The sequence below is a fragment of the Desmodus rotundus genome, chromosome 3 (assembly GCF_022682495.2).
Source record: "Desmodus rotundus isolate HL8 chromosome 3, HLdesRot8A.1, whole genome shotgun sequence".
In the NCBI taxonomy this organism is placed as follows: domain Eukaryota; kingdom Metazoa; phylum Chordata; class Mammalia; order Chiroptera; family Phyllostomidae; genus Desmodus; species Desmodus rotundus.
In genome coordinates this window covers 149,620,181-149,637,896 of record NC_071389.1, presented here as the reverse complement: position 1 = coordinate 149,637,896, position 17,716 = coordinate 149,620,181, and the positions used below count along the sequence as shown (strand labels likewise).

Here is a 17,716-nt window from a genome sequence, read left to right as displayed (position 1 = left end):
GCCTGGGTTGCAGACCAGATCCCCAGTAGGGGGTGCAGGAGAGGCAACCACACATGGATGTTTCTCTCCCTTTCTCCCTCCCTTCACCTCTCCCTATAAAGAAATAAAATCTTTTTTAAAAAAAGCAAAGGGGGTCTCTCAAAAGAAATAGAAAAGAAGTTAGTGACCAGAAGGTTGCCAGATAGGAGGGGAATGGGGAGAACGGGTGAAGTGGTGAGGGGGTTAAGAAGCACAAATAGGTACTTACAGAATAGCTGTGGGGATGCAATGTACAGTATAGGAAATGGAGTAGCCAAAGAACTTACATACATGACCCATTAACAATAGTGGGTTTTGTCTCAGGGAATAAAGAGCACTGGGTGGAGAAGGGCAAAGGGGGGAAAACAGTAATAGCATAATCGATAAAATATACTGAAAAAGGAAAAAAGAAAATAAATAAAAATGAAAAGTATGTGTACATGTGTGTGTTTGTTGGTGTACAGCTTTCTTATTTCTTCACCTATTTTACAGCTAAAACACAGTACATCATTGAAAATAAAGGAAAATCATGAGAAATTCCACAGAAGTAACAGAGTTTATTCTTCTTGGATTGACTAATGACCCAAAGTGGCAGGTTGTACTTTTCACATTTCTTCTCATTAACTACATGCTAAGTGTGACCGGGAACCTCATCATTATCGTCCTCACCCTTTCAGATCCGCATCTACAGACTCCAGTGTATTTCTTCCTTCGAAATTTCTCAGTCCTAGAAATATTGCTCACGTCAGTCTGCATTCCCAGATTCCTTGTCACTATTGGGACAGGAGACAGAACTATTTCCTATAATGGCTGTGTGGCTCAGCTTTTCTTTTTCATTTTGTTTGGGGTGACAGAATTTTACTTTCTGGCCGCCATGTCCTACGACCACTACCTGGCCATCTGCAAGCCTCCGCATTACACCGCCATCATGAGCAGCAGGGTCTGCACCCTTTTCGTCTTTAGCTCCTGGTTTACAGGGTTGCTGATCATCTGTCCACCAATAATTCTGCTACTGCAGTTGGATTTCTGTGCCTCCAATATAATTGATCATTTTCTCTGTGACTCTTCTCCAGTTCTGCAGCTTTCTTGCACAAACACTCACTTTCTAGAACTCATGGCATTTGTTTTAGCCATTGTAACCATCATGGTCTCCTTAACACTAGTTACTTTTTCCTACACACTTATTATCCGGACAATTCTGAGAATTCCTTCCATGGGTCAAAGGAGGAAAGCTTTTTCCACTTGTTCCTCCCATGTGATAGTTGTCTCCCTCACTTATGGTAGCTGCATTTTCATGTACATTAAACCTTCTGCAAGGGAGAGGGTGACTTTAAGCAAAGGAGTAGCCGTGCTCAATACCTCAGTGGCTCCTCTCTTGAATCCTTTCATATACACACTAAGAAATAAGCAAGTGAAGCAAGCCTTCAAGAACATGGTCCGGAGAATGGTCTTTTTTTCAAATAAATGAAAGGGATTATGTGAAATGTGTACTGCTGAAGGCACTGTTGAATAGAAACTTTCTGTTCTTCTCCAGATAAATTATTTGAACACCTCACTTCTGCCTTTCCATCAGATATGTTTATATCCAGCCAATGCCTGTTTTTCTATGGGTCCTAAGTGTTTAAAGTTATAATAGATGATGGTAAATTTCTCACCTGTGTAACTAAATACTAGGTAAATAAATAACCTCTCATATCACAGTAGATTATGAATTAATTCAAAACATAATATTGTATAAAGACACTAAAAACCTCATATAAATATAAAATGTATGTGAAATAAATATTGATAGAAATCTCTCAAATGCATTCTTCTGTATCATAAAAACCATTTTACATAATTTTTAAAATTATTAAAATGTCTATTTGCATTCATCAATACAATGTAGTTAAAACATTAGAAAAACTAAAAAAAAATTAAATGTGGTATCAAAACAAGAATTGAGGTTATATTGATTTTTGTTTTGGTTTTCCTTTATAAAAATTGCAAAGTTTCAGTGCAATAGAGAATACAAAATTTACCTTATTTTTCTTTGCTAATATTCCCTAAAATAATACATATTTTTAACCACAGATTTCCCCATATCTGCCCATCATGATTGAGAAGATAAACTATGGTCTACAAAGGCAAATTAAGTTACTTTGATAAAATTCACTTTGTATTCAGACTTTTTCAGCTGATACAAAAAAAATGCTCCTTTTACTGACATGAATAAACAACAAACTCAGGACCTGAAATGGTGTGAGACATTCATTCCAGGGAGTATCCTTGAAATGATAATATGTAAATTATTTTTGCCTCAGTTTTCCTTTATTAGCAAAGCTACAACACTGTCTTCATATTTCCACTGTCCCTTTTACAGATGGTTCTGCCTCCCTCACTGAAGTTCAAGTCTAGTTCCTGTAGTTAATGAGTCCCTCAACTCTAATGAATTAAAAAAAAAAATGGTTGTCTTGACACAGTAGGTAGAATTCTAACTAGACAGAGGGTAACTGTACTTTGACTTTGTTGATTTTCAGATTGTTCTTCTGATATATAGCTTAATGTGAAGAGCCCTACATATTTCCCAACCCACAGTAGAAATTCTTTCTCTTATTGCTCATAGACAAGTGAGCCCTTAAGCATTCACCTCTTTCTTACCATTGTACTTTCAAGGAATGGGTTACATTTTTTTCAAATATAAGGTAATACTACCACAAAATGAAAAGTTACAAACAATCTTATTTCATTATGAATTATTTATTGGAGTTTTTCATAAATAAATGAAACAGTACACGTTTGCTTTTGTAAGATTATAGCAAGTATACAAATGCAAAGTGAAAATCAAGAGTGTGGGAGAGCAACATGCAAATGTTAACTAAATGAAGGTACACTACATGTATGATACGTGTGATAAGTGGGTATGTAGGTAGACAGGAGAGAAAGAGGAAAATAAGAGGGTAAGAGAAAGTCGATCTTGTTGATCAATAGAAATGTATTTAAAGTAGTTAATTCTCATATTCTAAGTCCATTTGTGTACACATATGAAAACTACTATAGATCTTGCCAAAAGGAGTATTATTATGCTTTAAAGTGAAATACTATGTTAAAGTGTTGTGAAACAATTTTTTGTAAACGTGAGGTTTGGTGAGAAACATATCAGATATATGAGTATTTTGGAGGTCATGTTTTGAGAGGGTTTCAAAAAGCATACTCCTATTTAATGTCACATGGTAAAATTTCAAAAATAGTTTTCCTTTGACAACAGGGAAAATGACAAGTATGTAACGATTGCACAAAATATATTTGTTCTATAACCTTCTTTTAATTACATGGCAATTACTGCCACATTATACTGTGATTGTAGAAGACATAAAGTCATTTCTTTTCATTGGTAAATAATCATCTTTAAAGTTGATTTGGGCAAACATAAAGTTAAATGATTATTTAGAATAAAGGTTTTTAATATTATTGTAAGTTTGAGCATCATTAACTCATATTACCATGGGGACTTCCTCGAATCCTGGATATTACAGAATGCTCTCAACTGGATAACAATCATTTGTGGACAATTGAGTACCTTGGTCTCATTTCAGTAACTTGTGATGATTGGCTGAAGGAAAAGTTATAATCATGAAGAGTTATTGATCATAAAATCTCAGTAGCAATCAAGCAATCAGAGAATTTTGGAAATCCTTAGCTTTTGTCTGAATGTAAAATTATTCCAAAGGAAAATGAACAAAGTCAATAGATAATTGGAATAAGAAAGGAAGACACCAGTTACTTCATACTGTCCATCACATTTCTGCCTTGGTCTCAGCCAGATTTCCTGAACTTAAATCTCAAATCCCTCTATGTAAGAAAACGCTTGTACCATTTTCTAAGACAGTCTCCTTACATGTATTTCTATAAAATGTAAACCACATTTTTTGAATTTAGCAACAACTTTATAACTCATGAGTGATGGTGGCATTTGACAATTCTCTATAACTACCTTTTATTTTATCCATTTGCTTTCATAATACTCAGTTATTTTTTGTCATTAATTCATACAATGCCAAGGGAATTTTTTATTGTTTTAAATGGTTTTTTATTGTTCTTTAAGTACAGTTGTCTCCGTTTTCCTAAGAGAAATTTTTAAATACAGTCCTTTCCTAATTCTATCTTCAATCTCTCCTTAAACTGAAATTTTAAACAGTTCCACTTTGAGAAAGGAGACGAAAAGGCAGGGGACAAATTGCCTAGGAGCACAGAAGGAATATTAATTTTTGCTTTAAATAATAATTTGAACTGGACAGCCAAATGATAATCGCCCTGTGTGGGAAAACATACTATTAAGGAACGCTCCTCATGAAAAGAATTACTGTTCAAAACTATGCATTAGTTAGGAACTATGTGAATAGCTTTTTTAGCATATTTGGTTGTTGATTGTGGAGGTGGAGGAGGGTGGGTGGAAGTAGAAGAAGCTATAAGAGGTATAAATGGTAATGGAAAAATACAATAAAAATGAAATTTTAAAAAATCCTCCTTTCATATTTGACTAAAGAGATTACTAAAAAGCATAGGAGGAGACTAAGTGGTAATGGAACATGTGTAATAAAGGATATTAAAAAAGAAAAGAAATTCATTGACTATATATTTGAGTGATCTAATACTTTTTAATAATTTGGAAAAATAGGACTTTATTTTTAAAGTAGCTTCAAGTTCCCAGAAAAATTGAGGCAAAGAAACAGAGATTCCTTCATACTCCCTGCCCCCTACAATGTGCACAACCTCCCCCACTATCAACATTCCCCTCGAAATGGTTCATTTGTTTTCTTTTCTAACTTTAATTTTAAAGATTTTATTTATTTATTTATTTCCCCTTTTTATTATTGCTCAAGTGCAGTTGTCTCCATTTCCCCACCTCCACTGCCCCCCATAACCTAACTCTTCCCTACCTCCCACCCTCAGTCCTACCTCCCTTTGGCTTTATCCATATGTCCTTTACACATGTTCCTTGATGACCCTTCCCCTTGTTCTCCCCCCAATATCCCTTCCTCCACCCCTCTGGTTACTGTCAATTTGTTCTTTATTTCTATGTCTTTGGTTATGTTTTGCTTGCTTGTTTGTTTTGTTGATTAGGTTCTACTTACAGGTGAGATCATACAGTATTTGTCTTTCACCACCTGGCTTCTTTCACTTGGCATAATGCTCTCCAGTTCCATCCATGCTGTTGTGAAGGGTAGGAGCTCCTTGTCTCTTTCTGCTGTGTAGCATTGCATTGTGCAAATGTACCACAGTTTTTTGATCCACTCATTTACTGATGGGCACTGAGGCTGTTTCCAGCACTTGGCTATTGTAAATTGTGCTGTCATGAACATTGGGGTACATAGGTTCTTTTGGATTGGTGTTTCAGGGCTCTTAGGGTATGATCCCAGCAGTGGAATTGCCGGGCCAAAAGGCAGATCCATTTTTAGTTTTTGAGGAAATTCCACACTGTTTTCACAGTGGCTGCACCAGTTTCTATTATCTAGTGCATAATACTTGTCCTGCTTTCAACAAAAACATTATAAGGAATGACAAAAGGCAAAAACAAAATAACAACAACAATGAGTCGTCATCTGAAGAGATGAAGCAAGCACTAGAACCAGAGCCAGGTGTAACACAAATGTTAGCAATATCTAAGAGGGAATTGAACTGAACTATGTGTAATACAAGAATGTTAACTGCCATATGTGTTAACATGGGTGGATCTTGACAACATGTTAAGCTAAATAAGTCAGACAGAAAATGTCAAGAGCCATATGATTCCACTCATACACAGGATATAAAACTGAAAGCAACAAATGAACAAACAAACAAAAAAAATGAACAAAACCTCAGCCACAGACACAGTATGGTGGTAACAAGAGGGAGGAGGGTTGGAGAGTAGTAAAGGGCAAAGGGAGTCAAATACATGGTGACGGAGATTTGACTTTGGGTGGTGGACACACAGTGCAATATATAGATGATGTATCACAGAATTCTACATTTGAAACCTATAAAATTGTATTAACCAATATCACCCCCAAATTTTTTAAAGTTAACAGCATGCAATAATAGATGACTAGTATAATTAGAGAAATGGAAACTATAAGAAAAATTGAAAGGAAATGCTAGAAATCAAAAACACCAACTAAAAAAAAAAAAAGAATGACTTTGATCATTAGACTGACACACTGCCTGTCCTGCTAAGAGGCCAGTGTGGAGTCTCCTCAAAAAATTAAAGACGGAAATGCATTTTGACCCTGTGATTCCACTCCTGGGATTATGTCCAAAGAAACTAGAAACACTAATTTGAAAGAATATATGCACCCTTATGTTCACTGTAACATTATTTACAATAGCCAAGATCTGGAAACAGCCCAAGTGCCCATCAGTAGATGAGTGGATACAATAGCTGTGGCACATTTACATAATGGAATACTATGTGGCCATAAAAAGGGGAAAACTTATGTTTTGCAACACCACTGATGGACCTAGAGGTTATTATGCCAAATAAAATAAGCCAGTAAGAGAAAGACAAATGCCATATGATCTCACCTATCTGTGGAATCTAATGAACATAACTTACAAACAAAATAGGGGGAAAAAGGCATGCACACATGAAACAGACTGACGCCTGTCAAAGGCGAGAAGGGTTGGGAACATGGAAGGAACAAGGGGAAGGGATTAAACAAATATATATACATGACACACATAGACACAGTGTAATAGCCAGAGGGAAAGGGAGATGAGGAGTAGGTGGAGGTGAACAAAGTGAGGGAGTGAAATGGGGAAGAAAAAAGACTTTGCTTGGGGCTATGTGAGCACCATCCAGGGTGCAGATGATGATGTTTTGGATTGTACACTTGCAACCTGTATGATCTGGTGAACAAATTCCACCCCTATAAGTTCAATTAAACAAGAATGCCTTTGATAGGCACATTAGTATAGAAATATATTGGACATGGCAGAGGAAATAACCAGTGATCTTGAAGATAGCTCAGTACAAACTTATCAAACAAATGGGAAGGGAAAAAAGAATGAAGTAGCAACAGAGCACTGCACCTAAAGATTATGGGACAATTCCAAACTGTATAAAATAACAATAATTGGAATGCCAGAAACAGAACAGAGAGATAAGAGTGAAAAGGAAGTATGTGTATTTGAAGAAATAATGGCTGTAGAATTTTCTAAAATTAATGACTGAAACCAAAAAAAAAAACCAGATACAAGAAATTAGAGAACACCAAGAGGGATAAATAGCAAAAAGAAAAAAAACTATACCATATTCAAAACACATAAAAAAAGAAAGAAAAGCAACAAATAAAGCAGAGGGAGGAAAATACAGCTTTCCCGAGAGAAGCAAGGTTAAAATTACAACATACTTTTAATCAGAAAATATGCAAGCAAGAGGAAACTAGAATGAAATATCTAAAGTGTTCAAAGAGAAAAACCACTAAGCTACATATATCCAGTTAAATTATCTTTCAAAAGTGGAGTAAAAGGACTTTATCAGACAAAGAGAAACAGTGAATTCAGCACCAGCAGACTTGACCTGCAAAAAATATGTCCAAACCCCATAAGAAAGGAGGAACATTGAAGAAGAAAAAACTAAGATTAAAATAAAATCATTTTTATCTTAATTAACTAAAAGTTAAATGTTTGTTCAAATCATTAATATCACTGTATTGGGTAGAAGATATTGATATATGAAATGAATGATGTGAGTGTCACAAGGATGGGATGCAGTAACTGAGACTACTCTAAGGAAGTTGCCTCTCAGTGCACTGGGCAGCACGTCAGTCTCATACTCTGGAGAGTGCTCTAAGGTACCACCCAATACAGGAAAATATATAGTGTTATTTGAAGGTTGACATAGACTAGTATAAAAATAAATACTATAAACTCTAGAGCAATAATTAAAATTTTTTAAAAACCATAATTTATACACTAATAGGGGAAATAAAATAGAATTATATAAATTTTCAAGTAAAAACAGAAAAAGGGGCAAAGAATAAATTAATAAATATCAACAAACAATAGATATGAGCTCAGCTATCTCAACGATTATTTTAACTCTGAATTAAATAACTACACAAATTAAAAGGCAGATTGACACAGAAAATTAAGAAAACAAAAATCAGTATGGAATGGAAGAACCTGAATTTAAATATAAAGATTCTCTTAGGCTAAAAGCAAGGGAAAGGAAAGGCTATATCCTGCTAACACTAGCCAAAAGAAAGCTAGAGTAGCAATATTAATTTCAGACAAATTATATATACTTAGAAACTATAGAGAAGAGCCATTTAAGGCAGAAAGAAACAGAATACAGGAAACAAAAAATAAATAAAAATTAATATAACTAACACCCTTAAGTCAAAGGAAAAAATTATTAATATTGACAAATCTACAGTCTTGTTCAACAAAAAAGAAAAAAAGAAGACACAAATTAATCAGAAATGAAAAAGAACCCACCACTACTGATCCTATTGTCATTAAATGATCATAAAGATACATTATGAGGTAAAGGACCTACAGGGACATTTTTTTCAAAGAAGTCGTGAATGGCCAACAGTTACATGAAAAGGTGCTGAAAATCACTAATCATCTGACCAAAGGGTTCATGGGTGCTAAATTGAATATTACGTCTTAAAACATAGAAAAGAATAATGTAAACCAAAACCACAAGGAGGCATCACCTCACATGTGTTAGAATCACTGTTACCAAAATTACCAATGAGGACAAGTGTTTGAGGAGGTGGAGAAGAACAAAACCTTGTACGCTGTTGGTGGGAATGTGAATTAGCACAGCCACTCTGGAAAACTGTATGGGGGTTCCTTTCAAATTTTTTAATGGAACTATTACATAATGTAGCAATTGCACTACTGGAAATATATCTGAAGGAAATGAAATCAGTATCCGGAAGCAATCACTGCCCTCCCATGTTCACTGCAGCATTTTCACAGTAACCAGGATGTGGAAACAACCAAAGATTGATGGAATCTTATTCAGCCATAAAAACTAAAAAAAGAAAGAAAAGGAATCCTGCAACAGCATGGACGAATCTGGAGGGTTTTATGCTACGTGAAATAAGCCAGAGTAAGAGAAACACTGTATGACATAACTTATATGTGGAACACACTTAAAATCACACCGTGGAGAGTGCTGGCTCAGGATTCCCCCTGGTGGGCTTCCTACAGAAAGCAGACAGAAGAGAGTTCAAAAACCTTTTGTTTGTAACTGCTAATGGCAACATGCTCTCTTGCTAGCCATACTTAGCATACAGTAATCAGTTAGAAAATCAACAAAACAAACAGGCGAGCACAGTAGAACTGGAGATATAAAAATAAAGGACAAACTGACAGTAACTGGGGTGGAGGGGAGGAGAGGGGGATAAGGGGGAAAAGATGGGGAAGGGTCATCAAGGAAACGTATAAAGGACCCACAGAAAAGACAATGGGGACAAGGATTGAATGTGGGAGGTGGGGGTGAGTGGGGCTGGGGAGAGTAATGGGGGAGAAAATGGGGACAACTGAAATTGAACAACAATAAAAAATAAATAAAATCTCTACCTGAATGCTCAATCATTTACAAGCTTACTTTGTAGTTTAACAGTTGTTTTATGTTGTAATAAAAGTGGACACTTTTCCATCTTTTTAAATTTTTAACCATTTTATTTGTTTACACTATTAGAGATGACCCCCGTTTTCCCCCCTTTGCTTCCCTCCACACAGTCTCTCCACCTCCCCCCACATCCTCCCACCTCGTCTTCACCACATTGTTGTCTGTGTTCACAGGCTATGCATTTACGCACATGCACTCTTTGGCTAATCTCTTCCAGTGCCCCCCACTCACTCCCCTCTGACATCTGAAGGTCGATTCCATGCCTCTGGTTTTAATTTGTTCATCAGTTTATTTTCTTCTTCAGATACCACATATGAGTAAGATCATATGGTGTTTCTACATCCATGAGCTAAAATAGAGTCCCTTCATTAATATTTAATTGTTCTTAGCCACCTCAAGTAATGTCGCCCAAGGCCATCTAACTAAAATGGTTCTGCTTAAGTACAGTGTGCATCCCTCAGCTATTTCTCTCTCCAGGGACTTTTTTTCCCTTTGATTTTCCTTAGAAAAAAATTTCCCATATTTATTTACAGTTATTCAAATAAAATACATGTGATTTTATTGGTGGATCAAGCTTCTTCCCAGGAAAATTACAAAAATAATGAGAGATACCAATGTTTTCTTTTATGTAATTTACTGTTTCAGATCTTATATTTAGGTCTTTGATCTCATTAGAATTAATTTTTGTACATAGGGACAAATGGTAGTCTACTTTTATTCTTTTGCATGTGGCTTCACAATTTTTCCAGCACCATTTATTGAAGAGGCTTGCTTTTTCCCATTGTATGTTTTTGGTTCCTTTGTTGAAAATTATTTGCCCATAAACATGTGGTCTTATTTCTGGGTTCTCAATTCTATTCCATTGGTCTGTGTGTCTGTTTTTCTGCCAATACCATGCTGTTGTGATTATTGTAGCTCTGTAGTATAATTTGAAGTGAGGTAGTGTGATACCTCTGGCTTTGTTCTTTTTTCTCAGGATTGCTTTGGCTTTTTGAGGTCTTTTGTGGTTCCATACAAATCTGATGATTTTTTGTTATATTTCTTTTAAAAATAACTTTGAGAATTTCATGTGGATTGTATTAAATATGTATATTGCTTTGGCTAATATAAGTACATTGATTCTTCCAGTCCATGAACATGGAATGTCTGTCTATTTCCTGGTTTCTATCTCAATCTCTTTTACTAGTGCTTTGTAGTTTTCAGTATATAGGTCCTTCATATCCTTTGTTAAGTTTATTCCTAGGTATTTTATTCTTTGGGTTGAAATTGCAGAAGAAAAATTTTTCATTTCTTTTTCTGAAGGTACATTGTTAGTATATAGAAAAGTAGTGGAGTTTTGTACATTGCTGCATCCTTCAAATTTACTGTATTTTTTATTGTTTCTAATAGTATTTCGGTGCAGTCAGTAGGGTTTTCTATCAAAATAATCATTTCATCTGCAAAAAGTGACACTTTTACTTCTTCATTTCCAATTTGGATGACTTTTATTTCTTTCTCTTGCCTGATTGCCCTGGCTAGGGCTTCCAGTTCTATGTTAGATAAGAGTGTAAGAGTGGGCATCCTTCTCTTGTATCTTATCTTAGAGAAAAACCTTTCAGTTTTTCAACACTGAAGATAGCTTAGGGTTTGTCATATAGGGCCTCATTAAGTTGAGGTGTGTTCCTTCTATACCCAAGTTACTGAGTGTTTTAATCATAAATGGATGATGTATCTTATCGAATTTTTTTCTGTGTGTATTGATAAGGATGTATGATTTTTATCTTTTATTTTGTTAATATAATATGTTATATTGATTTGTTTGTATATTTTGAACCATTCTTGTGCCCCTGGAATTTGATCATGACGTATAAATTTTTTTTAGTCAATTGCATTTATTTTTTTTATTCTTGTTCAAATACAGTTTACTCTATTTTCACCCCACCACTCGCCCCCTGCCCCACCCATTCCAGCCCCGCCCCAATCCTACCCCCTTTGGCCTTGTCCATGTGTCCTTTATACATGTTCCTTGACAACCCTGACCCGCAATCATCATGTGTAATTTTTAATGTATTGTTGTATTCCATTTGCTAGTATTTAGTTTAGGATTTCTGCATCTACATTCATCTGAGATATTGGTCTGTAGTTTGTGCGGGTGGGTGTGTCTGTATGTTATTTTTGTGAGGTTTGGGGTTTGGTGGAGTGGCCCAGTGGTCTAAGTTGCTGAAATTAAAATCTTCACAGTTCTTTGCATTGTATATCTCTCATGTTAAGTGTTTTTTAAAAACCCACTTCCCAAGGGTACCTAATTAAAATTATTCAACAAAATCTGGAGGGCACTCATCTGTGCCATTCCTCTCCTGAGACATTTTACCTCTGTTTTTCTGCAGGAGTCCCCTGTGACTATTTTTAGGAAAAAAAATATAAAACCAGTCCGTTTTGGAAACAATAGTTAGAAAACCAAGTCTTCCTGCTGGAAGGTAAAGAATGTAAAAAAATAATTATAACCCATCATCCTTTTACTAAAGCTACTGAGAGCCAAGTAAGATTTTCCTAGCATCTAAGATTAGGATGTTATTTTTATGTAAATTTTACAAAACAAGAGATAACTAAATGTGTGGCTTTGGATTGTGCAACTGGAGATAGTTCTTTACATTTTGAGCATTTTCTTTCTCACAAACTTTTACTCCTATGCCATGCAGCTCACCTCTTTTCCATAGCTGTTATTTCTTGCTTTTCACTCATGGTTTTGAGCTCTTGTCTTATGAACAAAGAGCTTTACCTAACCAGAAAAATACAAAACTTTCTCACCTTTGTTTATCTACTTCACTGCTATTTTCACAATCCCCCATTTTCCTGTTTCTTCCTCACTTTCTTTTTCTTTTTCTTTTATGTATTTAGTTTTGGGGGGAGTGTTACCCACATTCCAAGAAAATTTAGTCTCTGATTCTGTTGTCACCTGTTCAAAACTTAAGACAGGGCTCTATTTTCTGCTTCCCTCGCCCATTTCCAAGACTCTAGCTTTGCTCCTAAATGACTTAGTACAAGGGCCACAGTTACACAAGGAAAAATCTTGCAAACCTACCTTAATCTCAGTCTTTGAGACTTAATATACATTGACTACTTGGGACTACCCATAGAGCTTTTGCCACCATGTCCCCAACTCTTTCCTTCATCACAAGTTGCAGGATCTCTTGAATACTTTGCTTGCACTCTGGATGTAGCACCTTCTACCAACAACTGGGAATATGTCATCTTTCTACCTGGGCCTCCTTACTTCAAGAATTTTGTACTGGACTTATTCCTCTGTGTGCCTCATCTCACTCTATGTAACCCGTGTCATCCCAGCAAATTCTACTTACACACTACAAAAGTATGTTATTACATGAGAAAATCAAAGGCAGAAACAAGTTGTGAAGTCTTCATAGACTTCAAATATTCTATTGCCTTAATTTAATTATCAGTGTTTGATGCTTATTTTGTAGCATCAAACACTGACAGTTAAAGAAAGGCAACAGAGTACTTTGGTTTCCGCAGTCAAATTGCTACCACATGGGATTATATTATTGTAAGTATATTTTTCATTTCTCACCTCACTTATTTCTTCCATTTTCTAATCAGTTTATAACATAGATCAATTAAGTTTGATTGTTAGAATCCCTTCTAAAAAGCAATAGATTATTATTTAATTCAAAAAGAAAAAACTTTACATTCTGTTTGTTTGTTTAGGAATATATACATATAAATAAATGGGTGTATTAGTTTTTTAGGCAATGATTCCTTTGTTAAGTTACTAATTCTCTCTATAGGCAGTGCTGACATGAAATATCCTGAAAAAAATTGTGGCAAATAACTAAAAAAACAGACTTCAAAATGTTTTATATTCAGAGAATCATTAGAACATGTGGACATTGGTAAAAATATTCTAATAAAAATAAAATATTATTTTATATTTTATACCTAAGTTTCATATTCATATGAACAATTTTTTAAAGAACAGAAAACATATTTGACAAGTATATATTTCTAATACAGATGCATTTATTAGACCTATCAAGTGACTCAATATTACATAAGTAGTGATGTACAAGGTAGATGTTATGCATAACTGTTTTTATCCCGGCTCACATATATTTTCATAATTCAGTAGAACTTGGCAGCTAACTTATTGGCCCATTCCATTATGTATTTCTTAAGCCAGCAGAGTTGATTTTAAAGAAAAAGTAATCATGCACGCACTACACCATTGTTTCTTGTATGCATTGACAGACGTGGAAGAAGGCAGCAATAAGAAATGAAAAATCAAACATCTGTGAAAGAGTTCATTCTTCTGGGATTAACAGATGACCCACAGCTAAATGTTTTAGTTTTTCTATTTCTGCTCTTCACATATATACTGAGTATAACTGGAAACATGACGATTATCACCCTTACTCTGATGGATATGCACCTCAAAACCCCCATGTACTTTTTCCTTAGGAATTTCTCTTTCCTAGAAGTCTTATTCACAACAGTTTGCATTCCTAGATTCCTGGTAAGTATTGTAACAGGGGACATGACCATTTCCTATAATTCCTGCATGGCCCAGGTGTTTTTCTTCATTCTCCTTGGTTCAACAGAATTTTTCCTTCTGACTGCTATGTCCTACGATCGGTACGTGGCTATCTGTAGGCCACTGCATTACACCGTAATAATGAATAGCAGAACCTGCAACCAGCTCGTGATCAGTTCTTGGCTGGCTGGATTTCTCATTATTTTTCCACCTGTGATCATGGGACTTCAGCTGGATTTCTGCAACTCCAACATCATTGACCACTTCACCTGTGACTCTTCTCCTATGCTACTGATCTCCTGCACAGACACAGCATTCCTAGAGCTCATGGGATTTTTTCTGGCACTATTCACACTTATGGTAACCTTAACATTAGTGATTCTTTCCTATGCATTCATCCTTAAAACAATTCTGAGAATCCCTTCTGCTGAGCAAAGAAGAAAGGCCTTTTCCACTTGTTCCTCACACGTGATTGTGGTCTCTATTTCTTACGGAAGTTGCATTTTCATGTACGTCAAAACTTCAGCAAAAGAGGGAGTGGCTTTGACCAAAGGTATAGCTGTGCTCAATACTTCTGTTGCCCCAATGCTAAATCCATTTATTTACTCCTTGAGAAACCAACAGGTAAAGCAGTCCTTTAAGAACTTGGTAAAAAAAATGCTTCTCAAATGAATTTTTATCATAAAGACAAATACCGTGTGATCTCACCTATAAGAGGAACCTAATCAACCAAAAAACAAATGAGCAAAATAGAACCAGAGACTTGGAAATACAGAACAACCAGAGGGAAGGGGGGAGAGGGCTAAGTGGGGAAAGAAGGGGAAGGGGCAAGTCAAGGAACATGAATAGAGGGCTCATGGACATGGACAAAGGCAGGGGGTGACTGTGGGAGTGGGGGATGGAGTAGGGGTGAGGAATGGGGAAAAAGGTGGGACAACTGTAACTCAAAACCAATAAATAATAAAAAAAAATTTAAAGATGACCTAAAATGAAAAAAATAAAATAAAGTGTGTATAGTTGGTCCCTGAAAAAAAAAAAGAAATTTAAGGCCTGAACTTTATTTAAATGGAACCTTGTGCCTTACATAATATAAACATTAATATATCTCTCCATCCATTACTGTATTCCACTGCCTTTTCTTTCAAGTTTTTTCTTCATTTATATCATTTTGACCTCTCTTAGCTCAACTATCTTTATTAAGATTTGTAATTGTTATTCTATTACAATTGTCCCAATTTTTGCCCCTTTGCCCTCCTGTCCCCAGCCTACCCCCTGCTCCCACCATCAATCTCCACACTGTTCTCCATGTCCATGGGTCATTCATACATGTCTTTTGACTAGTCCCTTCTTTCCACCATTTTCAACTATCTTTTTAAATTTACATGCCCTGAAAATTTTCTGAGCATGAGTAATTTGATGTTCCATAAATGAGAAGGCCATTTCCAAAGAATGCCAGAATTTAGTTTAAAAAATCATCAAAGAACTTTCCCTTCGGACACTAATCAAAAGCTAAATAAAAGTTATCATCAAGGAATTCTGAAAAGTTATTTATTCCAGTGGATATGCACAGAGTATTAAAATGAGATTTTCCGTGAGGAAAAGTCTCCTACTTCTAATGTCATTCTATTTGTCCTTGTATCTCCTTCCTTTAGTTTTTACATTATGAATGTTTATGCTACTTGGGCTATAGGTGTTATATCTTCATTGCCACTTCCATCCTTTAATATTATAACATATCTTGTTTAATGTTTTTCGGATAAAATTTCAATGTTACTACATGTATGGCATTGATATTTCTGTAAGACCCCAATGCTCTCACCACAAAGCATCTTTAATAAACAACACTGATGATTATGAACCTATCAGTCCATAACCTATTACTTTCTTTTTATTTGTTGATGCTGAGCCTAGAGCACATCTAAGGTTTCCCTTGGGAATAACCTGGCATGTCTTTGGTTTGCTAAGACCCAATATCCTCCCTTTTGACACTTTTGGTAATTAAAACATTATGCTCTCTATCTCCCAGATAGTTCTTCCATTTTCTGGTATATTGATGATACCCTAAAATGCTTTTCAGTGTCTGTATGGTTACAGTATTTTTAAAAATATATCTTTTCCAGAATTCTTGTTAACATTGGAGATTGTGGTTTTACTTATGTTTGCTCTGTTCAAACCTTTACCCAATTTTTTTCTGTAAGTACTTAATTATAGATCTATACTTCTAAAAATAAACCTTCATTTAATGTTCATCCACCTGCCTCTTTCCCATCTTCTTTCACAAGCGATGCATGAACACAAAAGATCATTTAATTTACCATCAGGACACTTTTCCTAATATCCATCTAAATTCTCAGTGCTTGGATTCTCTTTTTTTACCATTAAAAATGGCTTCTTCTAACAAGTGCTAATAGAAACAGGGTCATACTTAATCAAAAGCAGGTAAAAATTAACAAACTATTGCAGAGTATTAATATCTAAAACACCCACATGATATTTACATTTTTCTATCTTAGCAAAATCATTTACTACATCTGCTTGCAAAAAGGATTTTGCTCAACTTGATTTGCTCAACTTCAGTGAGAGTTGAGAAGCAAAATAGACTCTCTTTTACATGTGACTTTTCTGGCTATAACAGAATTTTATTTTATTTTCTCTCTTTGCTTTATAAGGCTTTTCATTTTTCAGTTGTTGCTTGGGAGAATCTATGTAAATCCAAATACTTGCTGTGCATCTATTGATGAAGACATGACTCAAGCAATGTAGTGCTCGGTAAAGTCCAAGTCCTTCAGTGCATATGGGCAGAGAGAAATAGTGAGCTAGTAAGTGCGTACCAACCAGTTGTCAGAAAGATATACATACACATTCTATAAAATTCAAAATATAATTTACAAATAAAATATACAATAAAATTCATTATAAATTTTATATATCCAATAGATTTCTACAGAATTATTTCATTGATTTTTAACAATTGCATATCCAAAACCAACCACAATTTGACAAATGTAGTTGAATTTAACACTATGTAGTTCAGCTTGGCATGCAAATGCACAACTATAGTCAGATGTGTCAATACACTCAATAGCTTATAGAAAAAATTATAAAAATAGCAGGTAAGGATATGGAAGACTTCAACAACAGAATGAACCAAATTGATCTAATTGACATTTTCAGAATATTGCACCAAACAACAACAGGGTATTTATTCTGTCCAGTATCACACAAAACGTGAAAGGGAATAATAAAGACTAATGGGGAAATTAATGAAATAAAAGTCAGAAAAATACATTTTAAAATATCAATTAAACCAAATCTGGCCACTTAAAAATACCCTAAATTTGATAAATTTTTAGCCAGACTGATGATACAAAATACAGAGAAAATAGAAATTACCAGTATCAGGGATGGCCAAGGTTATACCACTGATATTCCACAGTAATTAAATGGATAACATGGAGATTTTTGAACAATGCTATGCTAATTAATTAAAAATAAATAAATAATATGAAAAATTCTTTGAAAGACATAAACAATAAAAGCTCACTCAAAAATAGATATGA

At 35.0% G+C, this 17,716-nt stretch overlaps 2 protein-coding genes across 2 annotated transcripts; both read left to right on the top strand.

Moving 5' to 3' along the window:
* The first annotated feature begins 547 nt into the window (after positions 1 to 547).
* LOC128780493 (olfactory receptor 6C75-like) lies at positions 548 to 1,533 on the top strand. Its single transcript, XM_053920779.1, has one exon. The coding sequence runs from the start codon at positions 548 to 550 to the stop codon at positions 1,484 to 1,486; it is 939 nt and encodes a 312-aa protein (XP_053776754.1). The 3' UTR covers positions 1,487 to 1,533.
* An 11,573-nt stretch (positions 1,534 to 13,106) lies between these two features.
* Positions 13,107 to 14,953, top strand: LOC128780456 (olfactory receptor 6C76-like). The gene is made up of 2 exons (XM_053920562.1): positions 13,107 to 13,172; positions 13,874 to 14,953. Exon 2 carries the CDS (start codon positions 13,899 to 13,901, stop codon positions 14,826 to 14,828), a length of 930 nt encoding a protein of 309 aa, XP_053776537.1. The 5' UTR covers positions 13,107 to 13,172; positions 13,874 to 13,898; the 3' UTR covers positions 14,829 to 14,953.
* Positions 14,954 to 17,716: the final 2,763 nt, after the last annotated feature.

Bases quoted from the DNA above. Each gene is read 5' to 3' on its own strand.
- LOC128780456 (XM_053920562.1), top strand. From the start codon at position 13,899: ATGAAAAATCAAACATCTGTGAAAGAGTTCATTCTTCTGGGATTAACA.
- LOC128780493 (XM_053920779.1), top strand. From the start codon at position 548: ATGAGAAATTCCACAGAAGTAACAGAGTTTATTCTTCTTGGATTGACT.